The 17,138-nt window shown below is 42.1% G+C and overlaps 1 protein-coding gene across 9 annotated transcripts in view; it reads left to right on the top strand.

Annotated features, from left to right (window-relative positions):
- GRIP1 (glutamate receptor interacting protein 1) overlaps positions 1-17,138 on the top strand; it is a 687,726-nt gene that overhangs the window by 573,484 nt on the left and 97,104 nt on the right. For all 9 annotated transcript variants that reach the window (XM_043562978.1, XM_043562973.1, XM_043562977.1 and 6 more), the window contains 2 exons: positions 10,959-11,106; positions 12,988-13,157. In XM_043562978.1, coding sequence (XP_043418913.1) covers positions 10,959-11,106; positions 12,988-13,157 — 318 coding nt within the window. The remainder of the gene's footprint in view (positions 1-10,958; positions 11,107-12,987; positions 13,158-17,138) is intronic.

Genomic DNA, 17,138 nt, shown 5'->3' with positions numbered 1-17,138 from the left:
TGCAAATATCTTTTCCCATTCCGTTGGTTGCCTTTGAGTTTTGTTGGTTGTTTCCTTTGCTGTGCAGAAGCTTTTTATCTTCATAAGGTCCCAGTAATTCACTTTTGCTTTTAATTCCCTTGCCTTTGGGGATGTGTCGAGGAAGAGATTGCTATGGCTGAGGTCAGAGAGGTCTTTTCCTGCTTTCTCCTCTAAGGTTTTGATGGTTTCCTGTCTCACATTCAGGTCCTTTATCCATTTTGAGTTTATTTTTGTGAATGGTGTGAGAAAGTGGTCTAGTTTCAACCTTCTGCATGTTGCTGTCCAGTTCTCCCAGCACCATTTGTTAAAGAGACTGTCTTTTTTCCATTGGATGTTCTTTCCTGCTTTGTCAAAGATGAGTTGGCCATACGTTTGTGGGTCTAGTTCTGGGGTTTCTATTCTATTCTATTGGTCTATGTGTCTGTTTTTGTGCCAAAGCAGAGATTTCTTAAAGAGAACAATAAAGTACCATAGAAGAAAAAAAGAATAAGAACTTCTCTTCATTAAAAGACACCATTAAGCGTCTGAAATGGTAAACCAGAGAGGTGAAAATCGTATTTGCAAACCATACATCCAATACAGGACTCCTATCAGCGTATGTTATTTTTAAATTCCCACAAATCAATAAGCCAGACAATGTGATGGAAAGTTGGGAGGCAAGACTTGGGCAGACACTTTATGAAAAACAGATGTCCAAGTGGCCCATTACCCGGGAAAGATTGCTCATCACCTTAGTCATCAGGTGAATGCAAAGGGAAACCCCAGAATAATACCACTGGACACCTACCTGAATGGCATAAGTGGAAGAGACTGACCACAGCAAGAGGTGACAAGCATGTGGAACCACTGGAACTCTCATTCCCTGCAGGCGACAAGATAAATGTATACAATTCCTCTGGTTGAACACACCCCACAGCCCAACAGGTCAGTCCTAGTTATGACTCCCACAGACGTGCATTCCTGTGTTCACCAAAAGACATACTAGAATGCTCATGGCAGCAATATTTGTAATAGCCAAAAACTGGAAAATACCTAAATAGTAGCATGGATCAATTATGGCATTGGAATAGTATATAGCAAGGAGAATGAATGACCTAAAGTTACTCCCCAAAATGTGCGTGAATCTAACGTATTATCGAGCAGAAAAGCCAGAATCAGAAGAGTAAAACATGGGTGTATTTTCTTAAAAGTCCAAGAATAAGCAATGCCAACCTATGCTGGTAGAAGCCAAGATAGTGGTGACCTGTGGGACAAGGGCGTGATTTAAAGGAATATAAAAGCAGGAGCATTCTTTAATGCTGGTACCGTTCTGTTTCTGGGTCTGGCTATGGATACACAGATGTGTTCAGTTTATGAAAATATATCAGGCTGCTAACTCATGAGTTATGCATTTCTCTATATGTTTATTATACTTCAATAAAAAGTTTAAAAAACACCATAACCCAATAAGCAAGGTACAAAAAATAACAGTAGCAGTCATGTAAAATACGGGGAGGGGGCCAAGATATTCCAAAGTTAGTAAAATTACCAGGGTGAGCTGCTGTAGAGAACAAAAGTCAGTCATCAACCATGCTTTAGCCAAACCTAAGGGACATGGGACATACTACTGAGTTTCACTGACTTTGGACTCTTCTTACAAGGCAGTAACTATGCAAATTGTCTCCTTTAACTCCCTAAGAAAAACAGGGCTTAAGATACAGTTCATTTGAACATGGAAGGTACGCTTTGTTGTACTGGGAATATTTCCCAAGCAGTGTATTTTAAGAAGCAAAAATAAATTGGCAATTTTTGTTGAAAGTTAAAAAAAAAAATGTATTAGAGTTTAGCTCATCTGAAAGAGATTGAAATTATTAGTAGCATGATTTGAATAGGCTATCACTAATAAAAATACTTTTAACTAATGGGTACATTGAAAAGCACCCCAAAGGTACTTTTTATCTGAATGAATGTAAGGCAGGCAGAGCTAATAATACCATGTAGTCTTTCTGCCACCCGGGGAGGTTCTAATCAAGTCTTGTGCTCTGATTGAAATGCAGAGCTCAGAGTGGGAAAACTGATTAACAAAATAAAAAATCCGGAGTGTTTCCCATGCAAACAGTCATCAGCGTATCTTATGTAATTATGTAGGCCATAAATCAACACGGCCGTGCAAGGGCTTCAGCCATAGTGTAAATATCTTAATGACTGAGACGTCTTTAGCCATGAATAATTTATATCTGCATGATCCATTTTTCTCAACCATGCTTCACTTAGGCAGGACAGACTAATCTGCTGTCAGGGGATGGGCTCTTGATTACTTCTTCCTGATTTTTCTTCTGTTTATTTTTCTCATTTTGACACACTCCATTTTTCCCTCTCGCACTTTCTTAAATAAGGGTGCCTCATTCATCCACCCTGTCTGCTTGCTTTTACTTTTGCTATGCATCTTATTAGACAGCTTGGAATAAAGCCAGGGCTTTTGGACTCCTACTTTTCATAAGGCCCTCTGTAAATGGAATGAGGTGGCAACTAGGGAAATAGGCTTAATACCACAAGGCAGTACGAGCTTCTTGATGTTGTTGTGGGGAAACATTTATTATGGAAAGCAATTGCCAGAAAAGGCTAATGATCAATTAAACGTTAGCATTTGTAGATCCCCTTCTGTGATGCGGAAAGTAACTGCCACATGGGTAATGCTGGAGAGCTTACTTGCTAAAATAGTTTTGTTGTTTTCTTAGAGCCCATTAAAAGAAAGGCAGCAGAGAAACATTCAGATCAAATTCTATGTTACCTAAAATGCAGGCAGACAGTCCTTATGGACAGAGAACTTTGGTCACCTGTGGATCAAATGACGAACTTGAGTAATTTTCCTAGAAACCTGGAAATCACATCCTGTTTGACAGCTCATTATTTTTTATAAGGACATTGACTCTACCATATTAAAGATTTCATTAGAGGGGAAAATTGCCAGCATTATACGGCCTGCAGTTAAAAAAAAAAACAACTAGAAACGTCTTGAGGTTCAGCAGAATCGTTTTCCATTGTGGAATCCACTAGTTTTCCCATCCTATACCCCCCATCTTCTTGGCAAGGGATCCCTAGGGGTTACTAGAAGGAAGGGACAGTACACTATCATCTTTGAGTCCTCAGTACCTTCTGATGTTCCTGGCATATAGTTAGCACTCAATAAATGTATTTTTAAAGTTCATTTTGTTGCAAGAATGGTGACTTACCCTGCAGATTTAGAAAGTTTAGTTCTGTGGGAAGTGAGGTAGGTGATCTTCTAACCTGGCAAGAATCTGGTTAGGCTTCTCATCTCCTCATAATACATTAATCCTGTAACTGATTTATCCGATGTCCAAAGCAAATGGATCTGGTCTCAGTCACTTATATAAAATGCCAGCATACTAAGGTCTTCTTGCAGAGAACCATCTTGAATCATCTAATAGCCAACTTCTGTTGGAAACCCAAGTGAGGGAGAAGACTGATATCTAGGAAAGATCCCCAGAGAGACATCCCATCTGTCTAAGCTAGGATCTGCCTTTAGGTCAAGTTGACTACCACATTAGCTTATTCCATTATAGAGACACTATCATTGATTTGCTTTTTAATTTTATTCCTCAACGTTGATGAAGGAACAGCCATTGGACACTACCTCTGTGTCCTATTATAAAAATGTGTTGAGGGGCACCTAGGTGGTTCAGTTAAGCACCTAACTCTTGATTTCAGCTCATGTCATGATCTCATGTTCATGGGATTGAGCCCCATGGCGGCCTCTTCCCCAAGCCTGCTCACACTCTCTCTCTGTCTCTCAAAATAAATAAACATTTTTAAAAAGGTATTGAGGATACTCCCATTATATCAGCATGATAGATAGACAGATAGATAGATCTATATCTATCTATAGATAGATAGATAGATCTGTATATAGATATAGATTATAAAACCCCATGGGAGAGAGATCTTTTAAAGCTTCCCACTAGGAGAACCTTTATTTCCACTGCAAGGACTAGAAGACTTCCCCCTTTCCAATGGTGATAACTACATAATTGACCATGTTTCCTTTATTGTCCCAATTTCCAGGAATCTCAGAGTAATATCTTTTTTTCACTGAAGCAAAAGTCGCTAGGTGGCTCAGTCAGTTAAGTGTCCAGCTTTTGATTTCAGCTCAGGTCATGATCTCACGGTTTGTGGGTTCCAGCACCACATCGGACACTGCACTGACAGCAAGAAGCCTGCTTGTTATTCTCTCTCTTCTCCCTCTCTCTCTCTCTCTCTCTCTCTCTCCCTGTGCCCCTCCCCCACTCACGCTCTATGTCTCAAAATAAATAAACTTAAAAAAAATAAAGTGTAGACCCTCAGCTCTGTGTAGTTGCAAAACTTAAGCAGTCACTTCCTATTCCCCTCTGCCTCCACACCCTGGCAACCACCAATCTACTTTCTGTTTCCTTGAATTTACCTATAGTTCAGAGTCATTTTTGCAATTCATTCAGACCATTTCTGTTAACCCCTGTGGGCAAGGCACTTGTAGGCTCTTTTTCTTCGTCCTGATTCTTTTTATATCACATATTTCGTTTAAAGCAAGCAGCCTCCAGACTTTGTGGAAAGAAGTTGCATGGAGATATATACAAACAAGGATATCCTCCTTTTTACCTCTAGAGCCACTCGCCACCCCTCTCCGTGCCACTGTGTGCTGTGACCTATATGGCCCACACAATGGGCTCTCATGTCCCCTGGCTCCATTGGGTTTAGCTAATAGGGAATCATGGCAGAAGATGAGAGGGAGGGAAAACAGTGATGGAGGGTGTTATTCCCGAGCTTCCTCCCTATGGATTCACTGGGGATGGCTATGTCCTTTGACTCAAGGTGCCAGCTCCTGTCAGGTAGCCCTTTCCACACAGACCTTTCTGAATCCGCATTTCACTAAGAGTTCTAGCCTTTGCTCCTTCAGGACAGTGTAGCAAAATGCTCTTTGGTTCTGGCCCCACAGTATTACATCATCCTGGTGGTTTCCCTCTAAGTTGCCCACAGCTTTCTAAATATTTCTTTTATTAAACTTTCATCAAATTATCCTGATTTGAGTGTGTCATCTGTTTCTTGCAAGGACCCTGACTCAAACAAGCATATTCTACTCTGTGGTTCTGTTTAGCTATAGGTCAACATGATACGCTCAGAGTCCTCTGCAGAGAAGCTGGTCTGGCAGATTTTCCTAGGGCCAGAGAATTCTTCTCAAAGACACCCAAAGCATTCACATCTCTTCATGGTTTTAAGGCGCAGGACCTTTGTGTCAATCCCTAAATGGTAACAGTCTGTTTTAAGAGCTCATAATCCTGGAGGTGGTTTCTTTACTTGACCATTTTCAGTCGCTCTAATACCCACTTACGGAGCTGGAATGATCAATGAGCTCAAGTCCCATCTGAAAGAAGGTGGGTTCCCTTTCTGCCAATGCATTGTTCCCTAATTCTTTCATTCTTAGAGAAACTCAAACACTTCTCAGTCTGATATTGTGAGACATTAGATGGAATTCATTATAGCAGGCTTAGAATTTAGACAAGAGAAGAGTCTTCCTCATCGTCAACATTACCTATGTCATGCATATGCAGCCTGTTACAAAAAGAGCCATTGAAAGGATTTAAGCATAGGGTGAACATGATCCCAGCTACACTAAGAACTACTTCAAACAAAAAAATATGATTTAAATTTCTGTATCATCAATATAGTTAGCATAACACCTTGAACAAAATGATAGGTGTGTATGCTTTCTCTCGTTCCGCCAATATCACTGAGCACCTACTGTGTACATAGATATTGTAGACTGTGGAGTCACAGTCATGAGGAGGGCATTCACAGTCATGAAGAGCTGCACGGAGCTTACACTTTTAATTGAAGAACTATTAGGGGCGCCTGGGTGGCTCAGTGGGTTGAGCGTCTGACTCTTGATTTCGGCTCAGGTCATGATCTCATGGTTTGTGAGATTGAGCCCCGCATTGGACTCTGTGCTGACAGCATGGAACCTGCTTGGGATTCTCTCTCTCTCTCTCTCTCTCTCTCTCTCTCTCTCTCTCCCTCTCTCTCTCTCAAAATAAATAAATAAACTTTAAAAAACAAAGAACAATTGGATAAACAGCTAATTAAACAACTAATTGTGGAATCACATTTATTAGAAGTCCTGTAAAGGAAAAAAGCAGGGTTCTATAAACACCTTTCACAGGCAGGTTGACATGGTTTTCAGATCAGGGCAGGAATCCCTGAGGAAGTTACATTTAGCAAGGCAGTGGTGAAGTAGGTGAAGGAGAAACTGGGCGGGGGGTGGGGGGGGCGGTTTGGAACATTCCAGGTAGACAGAACCATATATATAAGGGACCAGAGGCAGGAAGGCACAAGGCATTTTTAAAAAATTGAAGGAGAAGTAGGGGGTAGAGCAGAGAGAACAAGAACAGAATGATGGAAATAAAGCTGTTGAAGCGAGCAGGAGCCAGGTGTAGGTCCTTGTAGACCGTGTTAAAATGTTTTACCCCACGAGAACAGTCATTGAAAGGATTTATGCATGGTGTTCACATGATGAGATCTATGTGTTTTTTTTTTAAATCACTGTAAGGTGGAGGCCATTCAAGGATAAAGAGATATCAGATGATGGTAACTTGGACTGAAAGAGTGATTGTGGAGATGGAAAGAAATGGTGAAGTTGAGAGCTACTTAGGAACAAGAGGCATTTGGGAGGATGCGGGAGACGATGGAGTTGAGATGACTCCTAGGTTTCTGGTTTGCATGATGGAATATAACAGGCGTCATTCACTGGGAGAAGGAAACATGGATGGGAACCAATGGAGTGTGGTGAGCTCGCTATCAGTTTTACACACATTGTGTTTGTTGTGCTCGTGAAACATCCAAGAATTGTTCGAGGTGGGGGGGGGGGTGGCAGTGGAAGCTCAGAGGAAGGGTATGTGCTGGACACATAGATTTAAGAGTGATCGTGGTCAAGTGAAACTGGGCTCCTAAGGAAAAAGAATAGAAGGCTGAGCTCATATTCAATAAACTGTTGTCAACAATTCCAGATCGTCTTTACATGAGATAAACACCTTCCTTCCTGTGCCATCTTTATTTTCTCTGGGTAAGTTAGGACCTCATTGTGACACAGTCCTGCTAGAAACTTAAACTTGTGCCCTGGAAACCCCTTAATGTGAAATCTTTATATTATATAATGAGAGTACAAGGGTGGGAGACCATCCCTCAAACTCAGTCTTTAAAGGATGTTACTGTTGTCATCAAAATATTTAACAGTCTGATGTCTTGCATATCATCTTGGTAAACACCAGCTGTATACAGTCACTTTATGTCCAGCAGGTCACCTCTTCTACTCATTAGTAGGAAATTGGAATTTAAATTTAGCTATTGCATATCTTTGTAAAGTTTATTAACCTTCTCTAGTTTTCTGATTTCCACGAGGCTCTTCCTTACCTGACATTGCTATCTCTCTGTAGAGTCACAGATTATCAGGGTTAGAGAGCTTTTTATTGAAGTCCTCTAATTTTTCAAAAGAAGAAAATGAGGTCAAAGGGAGACGATGGCTTGAGCCACATGGTAAGTTGGTAGCATAGCCAGGCATCACCCTCCGAGCCTCCCGCCCTGAGCCCAGCTTAGAAGTACACTGTTTCTTCCCTTAACCATGACTTTAAATGTCTCTTCTCAGAATTCTGAAGCTTTGTAAAGTTTAAAAGAAACTCATTAGTTGCACATTAGGCTCTCCCAAAAGGAAATGCTGCACTTGCTCCTTTGAAGCCTTACTGGGGAAAGTACTACTTAGAGAGAACTTGTTATTCTAGTTCCCATTCACAGAGGGGCACCAGAGCAGCTGTGGGTCTGATCTCTCTTCTCTTCTAAATTAATGGCGGCAGAAGATCTGGTTCCCTTTTTCTATGCTTCTTTCCTCCACCCCCCCATAAATCACTTTAATTGTGTGCGCATCATCTACTTCAGAGTCTAAGGGAACCTGATACTTGTTCTAGACTCACTCCATTCTCATCAGTCTAATACCAAAACCCCTCTCCAAATGGAAAGATCCATTATTCAGTGACAGCAGGACACTGACAGGCACTTACGAAGCTAAAAGGATGAGGGGAGCAAAGGTCTCCCATTACCTCCTTAAACCTTTTTTGTCAGCTACTCATATGCATTTAATGTGTAGCACTTCGCTTGTGAATTTCGGTTCGCCTCCTTTCCTACCAACAATTTCTCCTAATTGTTCCATTCTTCTAAGACACTACAGCCTGATATAGCACCTTTGCCTTCTTCTCAAAATGTTCTTAAAGACTAATTAGATCCTTAAAGAACAAAAAGTTAAAAGCTTTTTGTGAGTAATCAATTCCCTGCAAGTTTGCTAATATTTTTCTGTTTCTTGGTAGCATGTTCCACAACATAGGCTGATAATCTCTTTAAAAACTCTGATCCTGGGGCGCCTGGGTGGCGCAGTCGGTTAAGCGTCCGACTTCAGCCAGGTCACGATCTCGCGGTCCGTGAGTTCGAGCCCCGCGTCAGGCTCTGGGCTGATGGCTCAGAGCCTGGAGCCTGTTTCCGATTCTGTGTCTCCCTCTCTCTCTGCCCCTCCCCCGTTCATGCTCTGTCTCTCTCTGTCCCCCAAAAAATAAATAAACGTTGAAAAAAAAAAAAATTTTTTAAAAACTCTGATCCTTAATCGTGATGTAATGTTTTCAACGTTTATTTATTTTTGGGACAGAGAGAGACAGAGCATGAACGGGGGAGGGGCAGAGAGAGAGGGAGACACAGAATTGGAAACAGGCTCCAGGCTCTGAGCCATCAGTCCAGAGCCTGACGCGGGGCTCGAACTCCCGGACCGCGAGATCGTGACCTGGCTGAAGTCGGACGCTTAACCGACTGCGCCACCCAGGCGCCCCAATCGTGATGTAATGTTTTAAGAAAAATGCATACATAGTGTGTACTAGATAATGGTTGATTATGGTTTTGTTAAAAATTTACACCTGCAAATACCTAGTTATAAATAGCTGCCCCTTAGAATTCAAGAAAGGTACATTGGAGGGATAGACTCCAGTGAAAAGCCCTATCAGGATCCAGATTTAGCTTTTAACAAAGACCCAAACTTAAAATATTAGCTTCAATATGATAGAAGGTTATTTATCAGGAGATCTCCAATCTCTGGATATAGGGTTTCAGAAACCTAAGCTTCCTCTGTGTGGCTTCCTGCTCTTGTCTACATGGTTGAAGATGGGTCACCAGTTCTGGGCCCACACCGCAACAGCAACAAGGAGGAAATGAGCTAGAGGAAAGCACAACCATCATTTTGAAGAGCACATTCAGAAGGGCTCACTTCCCATTGGCTGGTACGAGGTCACATGGCTGCACCTCCCAGCAAAGGAGGCCAGGAAATGTCCTTAGCTGGGCAGGACATTTGCTCAGCTAAAACTTGGAAAGCTTATTACTGAAGAAAGAAGGGAGTATGGGATACCAAGGAACAACTCTCAGCTTCTGTCATTCGTAAGAGATTAAGTTGTAAGTAACAGAGAAAATTTATTCCTTTCATTTGTTAAGCCAAGGAAATTTATTCGACGTGGAAAAAAAAGTGGAAGAATATCTGTGATCGTCACCTCCCAAAGCTATCTATTAAAATCCAGCCGAGTCTGTGGGAAGTGATTTTGGAAATTAGTCCTTCTAAAATTATTCCTTCTATTCTTGGGGTGATCATTTCACTGTGTATACGAATATCAAATCCTTACATTGTTCACCTGAAACTAATGTAATATGCCAAACGATCCCTAATTAATTAATTAAGTCCTTCTGGAGTTCTATAAAGATAATGGGAGAAAAGGCCCTGCTGGACCAGAGCCCACATGAGGGTCACCCTTGCTAGGGAGCATGCTCAAGGAAGGGGAGGACAGCAGACCTCAGGGGGTGAAGCTTGAGGCACCAGATTATGTGCGTTTGCCTTAGCCACAGAACTTGACTATCAGAGTTGAGAAGCGAGCAGAATCGTCTCCCCTAGTGAAGGAAGGACAACTAAAACAGGGGTAACGAGGCCTGACAACTATTTATTGCACACCTCCTATGTGCCGGTCATTATGCCAGGCACTGAGGAGGGTGCGATCAATAAGATGTCATCTCTGCCTTCCCAGCAAGCTTGCAGTCTGGCAAAGGACAGAAGCATGTAACCCACACTGGCCACTATGAAACAGTGAGGCGTGTGCCACAACTGTGAAGGCATCTAGCAGGCTATGGGAGCACGTGAGAAAGTGATCTCCCAAATCGTGAGTCAGGAGAGGCTTCTCAGAAGAATTGATGTTTACACGGAGTCGCCAAGTAGGAGTTGAAGGAATAAAGAGTGTTCCAAGCCAAAAATAAAGCATGTGCGGTGTAAAGTCACTCCTGAGGGTGAGGTGACCCTAGATCAGGTCCGGGATAAAGAAAGATCCAAAGGATTTACAAATTCAACTTAGGGTCTGCATCCCCAGTATTTGGCTATTTAGAGACATCATCTCTTCATCCTTCTCTCCCATCCATCCATCCATCCATCCATCCACAGTAGACGCTGAGATGTTTGAATCAATTAATTTTTAAAACTGTTACTGAGAAACCTAGTTTTGCCAGGCACTGTGCCAAGTGATAAAGAGGGCATAAAGAAACACAGAACATTATCCCCAGTGATGTGAAGCTTAAATTTTAATTGAAGAGATAAATCTGTGCACATATTACTAGATACGCAAGCTGAATAGAACATGCCTAAAACGTGTCCTAAAACATGCCCTAAGAAGTTACCACTGGCAGGGGTCATGTTACCTGGAGGGAAATGTAAGTTTCAGGGCTAACATTACCAGACCAACATCAGACTGAACACTCTCCACATTTCTCATGTGTCTGTGTTTGCTTATCGGGTTTCTGTTTTGTTTTGTTTTGTTTTGTTTTGTTTTCTGATATTTGTTCTTCCATAGATTCTGTGGCAACAGCGTCCGGGCCACTGCTAGTTGAAGTTGCCAAAACTCCCGGTGCCAGCCTTGGGGTTGCCCTGACTACCTCGATGTGCTGTAACAAACAGGTCATTGTCATAGACAAAATCAAATCTGCAAGTATTGCGGACAGGTGAGTGTTGTAGAAAGTGCCTACGTTTCAAAACTGCATGAGTGTTAAAATAGATATCTACATATATTTCCACACGCATGTACACACATGTAATACATACACATATACACATGCCTTCACACATGTACATATCTGATTTTAAAAAGAGCTCTTCTGCCCATCTATACAAGTTTCATCAAGAAAACAAGTTACGGTTCTAGGGCTTAAAAATTAACCCACCTGTCAGCCACCCCAGATGTTATGTTGCCTCATCCAGACGTTTGGTGTGGACGTTTCCTTTAGAAATAGGAAAAAAAGGAAGTCAAGCAACTGAACAAGTTTCCCTACCATGTTCTAGGGTGATAGATTGGTTTTGCTGTAAGGTAGCTAGGTATATCTTTTGTGTGCTCCATTTAGAGAAGTCATGGGTTTTCGTGAACTGTTAACAGTTAAATCTTGCCACCATAAAATCTTATTCTTTTTTTCTTAAATAAGTAAAACAATATTTTTGAAATAATGCAGTCTTTAAAGAGAAGTCTTATGCTGTCACGGAATGTTAATCTTAGGGTTTCACAATCTTCAAGGGCCCCTGAAAACATCATTCATTCCTATGACACAATAAAAACAAAAGCCCTTTTCCCTGAGTTCTTTTTGCGAATTAATATTTTAGACTCACAAGGTGAGAAGGGGGGGAAGAAAGACTACCTCACCCCCTAATAAGTTATTTCACAGCTCCTGATAGGAACTCCCCCCCACCTTCACAGCTGAAGCTCTTTAAGTGCTGCCACTCGAACTTTTTAGACAGAAGGGATGAGTTGAAATGCTTTTTTGTCTTGAGAAGTAGACTGTTTTCACTGTGGAAGTCTCTAGACGTACTCCAAAAGGCCCAGCCTCCCTTGCAGGTTCCCAGCCTCTTTTTCATATGCTCTCGCCTTACCTGGGAAACCTCCAACTCAGACGCAGTAACCCGCAGCAACCCCTGTCTTGGTCAGTCTACAGCTCCACTGTGGTCTTACCCTACATTCAGCCCTTTAACAGTGGCGGCCATTGATCCAGGGGTGTTCTCCAGTTCAATGGTGCAGGATGCTTTAATTTTCTCCCTCTGTTTTTTTTTTTCTCGTTCCGCAGGGGGTAACCAGTTTAAGGAGCTGTCCACTTGACTGGTACGTCGGGATGCTGACTGCTGTGTTTGCTTTTCTCAACTCATGCAGTAGCCAGTCTCTTGAGTTCAGCAAGGTGTAGCTCTAGCCCCCGCTTTCCCTTCACTCACCACGCAGGCCTCCTTTATGGCTCTTTTGACTCCTGCATAATTCCCATCGCCATCGAGAGCTTTTGTACTAATCGATGTTTAACTCGAAAATAACAAAATATAATACAGTAGTAAAGAACTGGTGATTTGGCAGCTTGTGTGAGAGAGTTCTGAAAAAAGCATTAGCTGAATCTCCCCGAATTATTCCCATTCACACATAAACTAGTTGTAAATGATCCTGTTCCAGTTATGTGAGTCGCATCTTGACATCCTGAACATTGACCAGCTCATATTTATAGATATACAAACCAACAAGGAAAAATCACGGAAGAAAGTCAAGGGGAAAAATGTTCCTGTTCTTCTCTTCCCTCCCACACACTTCCCTTCAACTTCTGGCACCACCACCCTGAAATAATACGATTTCTTAAGAGGCACAAGAGAAGAACATTTCCTTGAGTTTTTCTGTATCTCCCACATTCCTCTTCATACGCAAGGTGCTTCACATTTGACAGATGGTGTTTCCTATAACACTCAGACTTTTCCTTTTTGAAGTAAATGCAAACCGCGTGAAATGTTAAGACTACGAAGGGCATGAAAGTCATGTTCCAAAGACGAGAGCCCTCATCGCACTGAGTTATTTCTCCTTTCCGTAGATGTGGCGCCCTTCACGTGGGAGATCACATCCTGTCCATCGACGGAACCAGCATGGAATACTGTACGTTGGCAGAAGCCACCCAGTTCCTGGCCAACACCACTGACCAGGTCAAGCTGGAGATTCTTCCCCATCATCAGACCCGCCTGGCCCTGAAGGGACCTGAGCATGGTGAGAAGGATCCATCTGGATAAATCTCTTTATCTTGCTTTTACAGTTATTGCTTCTCTCCCAGAATTAGAAGCAGAAAGACACAGAGGCTAATTCTGGCTTTATCATTTCTTTCAGAGCAGCGGGTTATCTTTTGTTTACTTTCCTTCCTCTCCCAGATCCTTGTTCCGGAGCCAAATGTAATTTATTTGAAACCTCAAAATTGAGGAAAGAAACATTGTTTGAAATAGAATTTTCAGGCTTGTACTATTTGATATTTAAAAAAAAAAAAAAAGAAGAAGAAGAAGCAGCCTTTGTTGCAAATTGAGTGTGAAGAGAAGGGGAATAATTTGACTTCCTGTTACGCAGAGTGAATGTCCACTCTACCTCGAGGACGATGAAGGCAAATTATAAAATTCTCACTTTTTAAAAATAATCATAAAATGGGTATTAATGGCAGACGCTTCAAATTTGGGGAGGAGAAAACAGTTGTGTGAAAGGTTGACTTTCTCTACAGTTTGTCTGTTTGCCAGAATAGCTTTTTCCTTAGCCCTTCCATAAAGGAACGACCTTTATGATGAAATATCTTTCCTGGGCGTGTCAGAATATTTGACTGCTTTTATTCAGTAACAAGTGTCAGCTGAGGGGACCTGCATTTTCACTGTCTGAAGCTCACAGGTACATTTGCTAAGTGTTTGTACACCATCCACCTAAGCATCTTTAAACAAAACCCAGTACAAGAGAAAGGACTTGGAGCCCAAAATCACATTGAAGAAAGACTCTTCAAGGGGGTTCTTTGTTCCAACTCCTCTCTCCTTTCCCGTAAGTCAAGTGCCCCCCCTTTTTATTCCCTGAAATCGATTCCTTGAAGCTTCACTAGTGCTGTCAGGGGGCCCTAATGGAGAAGAGCACTTTTTTTTGTATGTTTAGAGAAAGAGAACAATTTTCTCCGGAATTGAAATTTTGTTTGTGAAGAGATCATTTGTATTATGTGTCTCCCACCTTCTGAAAGACACCGCACTTTTCCACAGTTTGAAGAAAAAACGGAGGGACCGGTTAATTTTCATACTGAATGAGTCAGCTGGATGCAACCTTTTTTAATTAAATGGAGCTTAGACAGCCCTGGAGCTAATGAAAATCTCTAGTACAGCATTACCTTTATCAGATTTTAATTTTACACAATGGAGCCGAGAAGTGATGCAGTATAGGCAGGTTATGAAAAGAAATTCTGCCTCATTTGCCTAGAAGTGGGAAGGGGCTCCAGGAGGTACAGGTCATGGGAATGCACACCGTTCCGGTCAGGAGACCCCTTGGGACAGCCTGGCAGAGGGGAGAGATTTCTCAAACTCAGTTTCTTCTAAATTAATCTGAAGCCGTCACTGGATTTGGAGCACAAGAGGTATAAGGATATACACTGTGTAGCGCTTTCTCAGCATGAGATTTGGCTTGGTAAATCCTGCTATCGGTGAATCAGAAATATGGAGCAGACCCTTGCAAAATGTCATTATCTTCAGCAACCTCATTTTCCCCTTTTTATTTGCCCTGTATATAAATCATAAATAGTCCAAATAGTTTCCAACTCGTGAAATATTAAATATTTTTACCTGTCAAGACAATTTGAGAGGCTGAATGTATATACTAAAATGCATGAAGACCAAGAACAAATTATTTTTTTTTTTAAATACGGAAGCCCTGTTGTCATTGTGACTTTTCAGAGGGGTGCAGGGTCGGGGCTGGTAATTTAAATAATTCAAGCTTCCATTTCTGACCCCATCATCTACTTTGGCTAAAAGTTGCTCATCATCTTTCTTCTCTAGCCTACAGGCATCTCCCTACAGTTTACATTAAAATCAGACTTGCATTTCCAAGAAGGCAAAAGTATTAGCTCCTAAACATAATTAAATCACAGTTAAGAATAGGGGGGAATGCCCCCCAGATTATGTTGTTTATAATTCTCAAACTTATGTTTTTCTCTGTGGTAGAGTGGTTTTACATAGTTTTTCCCTTTTTCCACAAGAGAGTTCTGGCTATCTTTTCAGGAAGCCTGATCCCTGAACGCTTATGTCTCATCCCATGGTAGATGGAAATATATTTCCCACATTTTGTTTCACAAGAAAGCGTCCACCATAGTGTTTTCAGAGAAATAAAGAAATGGGCACATCAGTTAGGAAAAAAAAGAGATTAACTGTGCCTTTTGCTGGTAAAGAGCATTAATGGGGCACCTGGGTGGCTCAGACAGTTAAGCGTCCAACTTCGGCTCAGGTCATGATCTCACGGTCCGTGGGTTCAAGCCCCGCATCAGGCTCTGTGCTGACAGCTCAGAGCCTGGAGGCTGCTTCGGATTCTGTGTCTCCTTCTCTCTCTGCCCCTCCCCCACTCAAGCTCTGTCTCTCTCTCTCTTTCAAAAGTAAATAAATATTTTAAAAATTTTTAAATAGCGTTAAAAGTGCTTACAAGAATGAGCTCTCAATAAGATTAGAAATTGTTCCTACTGAGGGTATTTGGGAGACATAATCACGATTGAAGTTCATGAGACTTTGAAAGAGAAAATGGGAGAAGAATCGCAAGGCTCAATAGAGTCAGGGCCCGGAGGACCTTCCATTTTTGAGTTCCAGGAGCAACCACAAAAGCAGCTGTTGCCTATGCCCCTCAGACATCCCAGACAGGGCAAGAGGGTACAGTTAGAAGAGAGAACAAACCAAAGGACCCTCCACGTCAGATACTTCTTAAGACTCCAACAGTGATGTCATCATGGAAGATGTAAAAAGTATTCTATTTTAACTTGCTGTTTATGTATCTGTATCAAATCTCGGAATGCCCGCAGGAGGCAGTGTAGTGCGGGTGGGCTGAAGGCAGGGATTCTTGAATCAGACTTCCAAACTTAACTGGGTGCTACCATCTTTAAATATGTCCGGTAATGTCCAAAGTCCTTAACGAACTGGGTCAGAGAGTGTGGATTTCTAAAGTCCATTCACTATACCCTGCCCTCATTTGAAACGCAGACCGTACTTAGTAAAAAAGACATCGGAGTGGCTGTTGGGGTCAATGAGCCAGACCCAGCAATGATTGCATCTTGGTAAAAAGTCATCTTACACTCCCCAAAAGAGAATGAGGATGGGGAAAGATAACCCATTATGAACTTCCCCTACAACACTCTTTATCACGAGGAAAATGCTGCCGCAGTGTAGACATGCACACTCTGGCTGATTCCTATTCACTTATGCATTCATTGATTCATCAGTCATTATGGACTAGGTAGGCACTATTCTAGGTGCTACAAGACATCTAGTGAGAGAGACAAAGTAGATTCCCATCCTCGTGGAATTTCAGTATAGAGAGACAAATATTTAAAATATGTTAAATAAATAAAGCCACTTCAGACTAAGTGAATAAGTACTATGAAGAACATAAAATACTAATGGGGTAGCATAGAGTCGGGCATATTCAGCCTGGGCTGGGGGGTGGTCAGAACAACTCTGAGGAGGTGGTGGCCCCTTAGCTGAGACCCAAAGGAGAAGAAGGAGTCAACCGACTGCAACCACGCAGTCAACTGGGAGAAGAATACACGAGGCAGAAAGAATGGCAAGGGCAAATGCCCTGAGGCAGGAAAGCAGCCTGGCTTGTTCTAAGAACGGCAGTAAGACCAGTGGTGGCTGAAACAGTCAATGATGGGGAGAGTGACAGGGGATAAGCCCGCAGAGATAAGTAGGGGTCACATTTGATTCTCTTTGTAATTGTACCCCATTGAAGTAGCTTAAATGGGAGTGACATGATCCACCTTATATATTTCAAGGATTACCAGGTCGTACAGATACTGGGAGGTAAGTATGCAGTTGATGAAGTGGGGAGCCAAGTCTGTAGGTGTTGCAGAGGTTAGGTAGAGGAGGTGATGGCTTGGAACTAGAATGGTGGAGAGGCAGATGGAACCCAAACCAGAAACAGCAGCGGCACAGAAGGAACCGGCTGGGCCGCCTAGGGCTGTAGAATTATGGTGGCTATGCA

Source organism: Prionailurus bengalensis, chromosome B4, assembly GCF_016509475.1.
Source record: "Prionailurus bengalensis isolate Pbe53 chromosome B4, Fcat_Pben_1.1_paternal_pri, whole genome shotgun sequence".
Lineage (NCBI taxonomy): Eukaryota > Metazoa > Chordata > Mammalia > Carnivora > Felidae > Prionailurus > Prionailurus bengalensis.
This window is presented reverse-complemented; position numbering and strand designations above follow the sequence as displayed.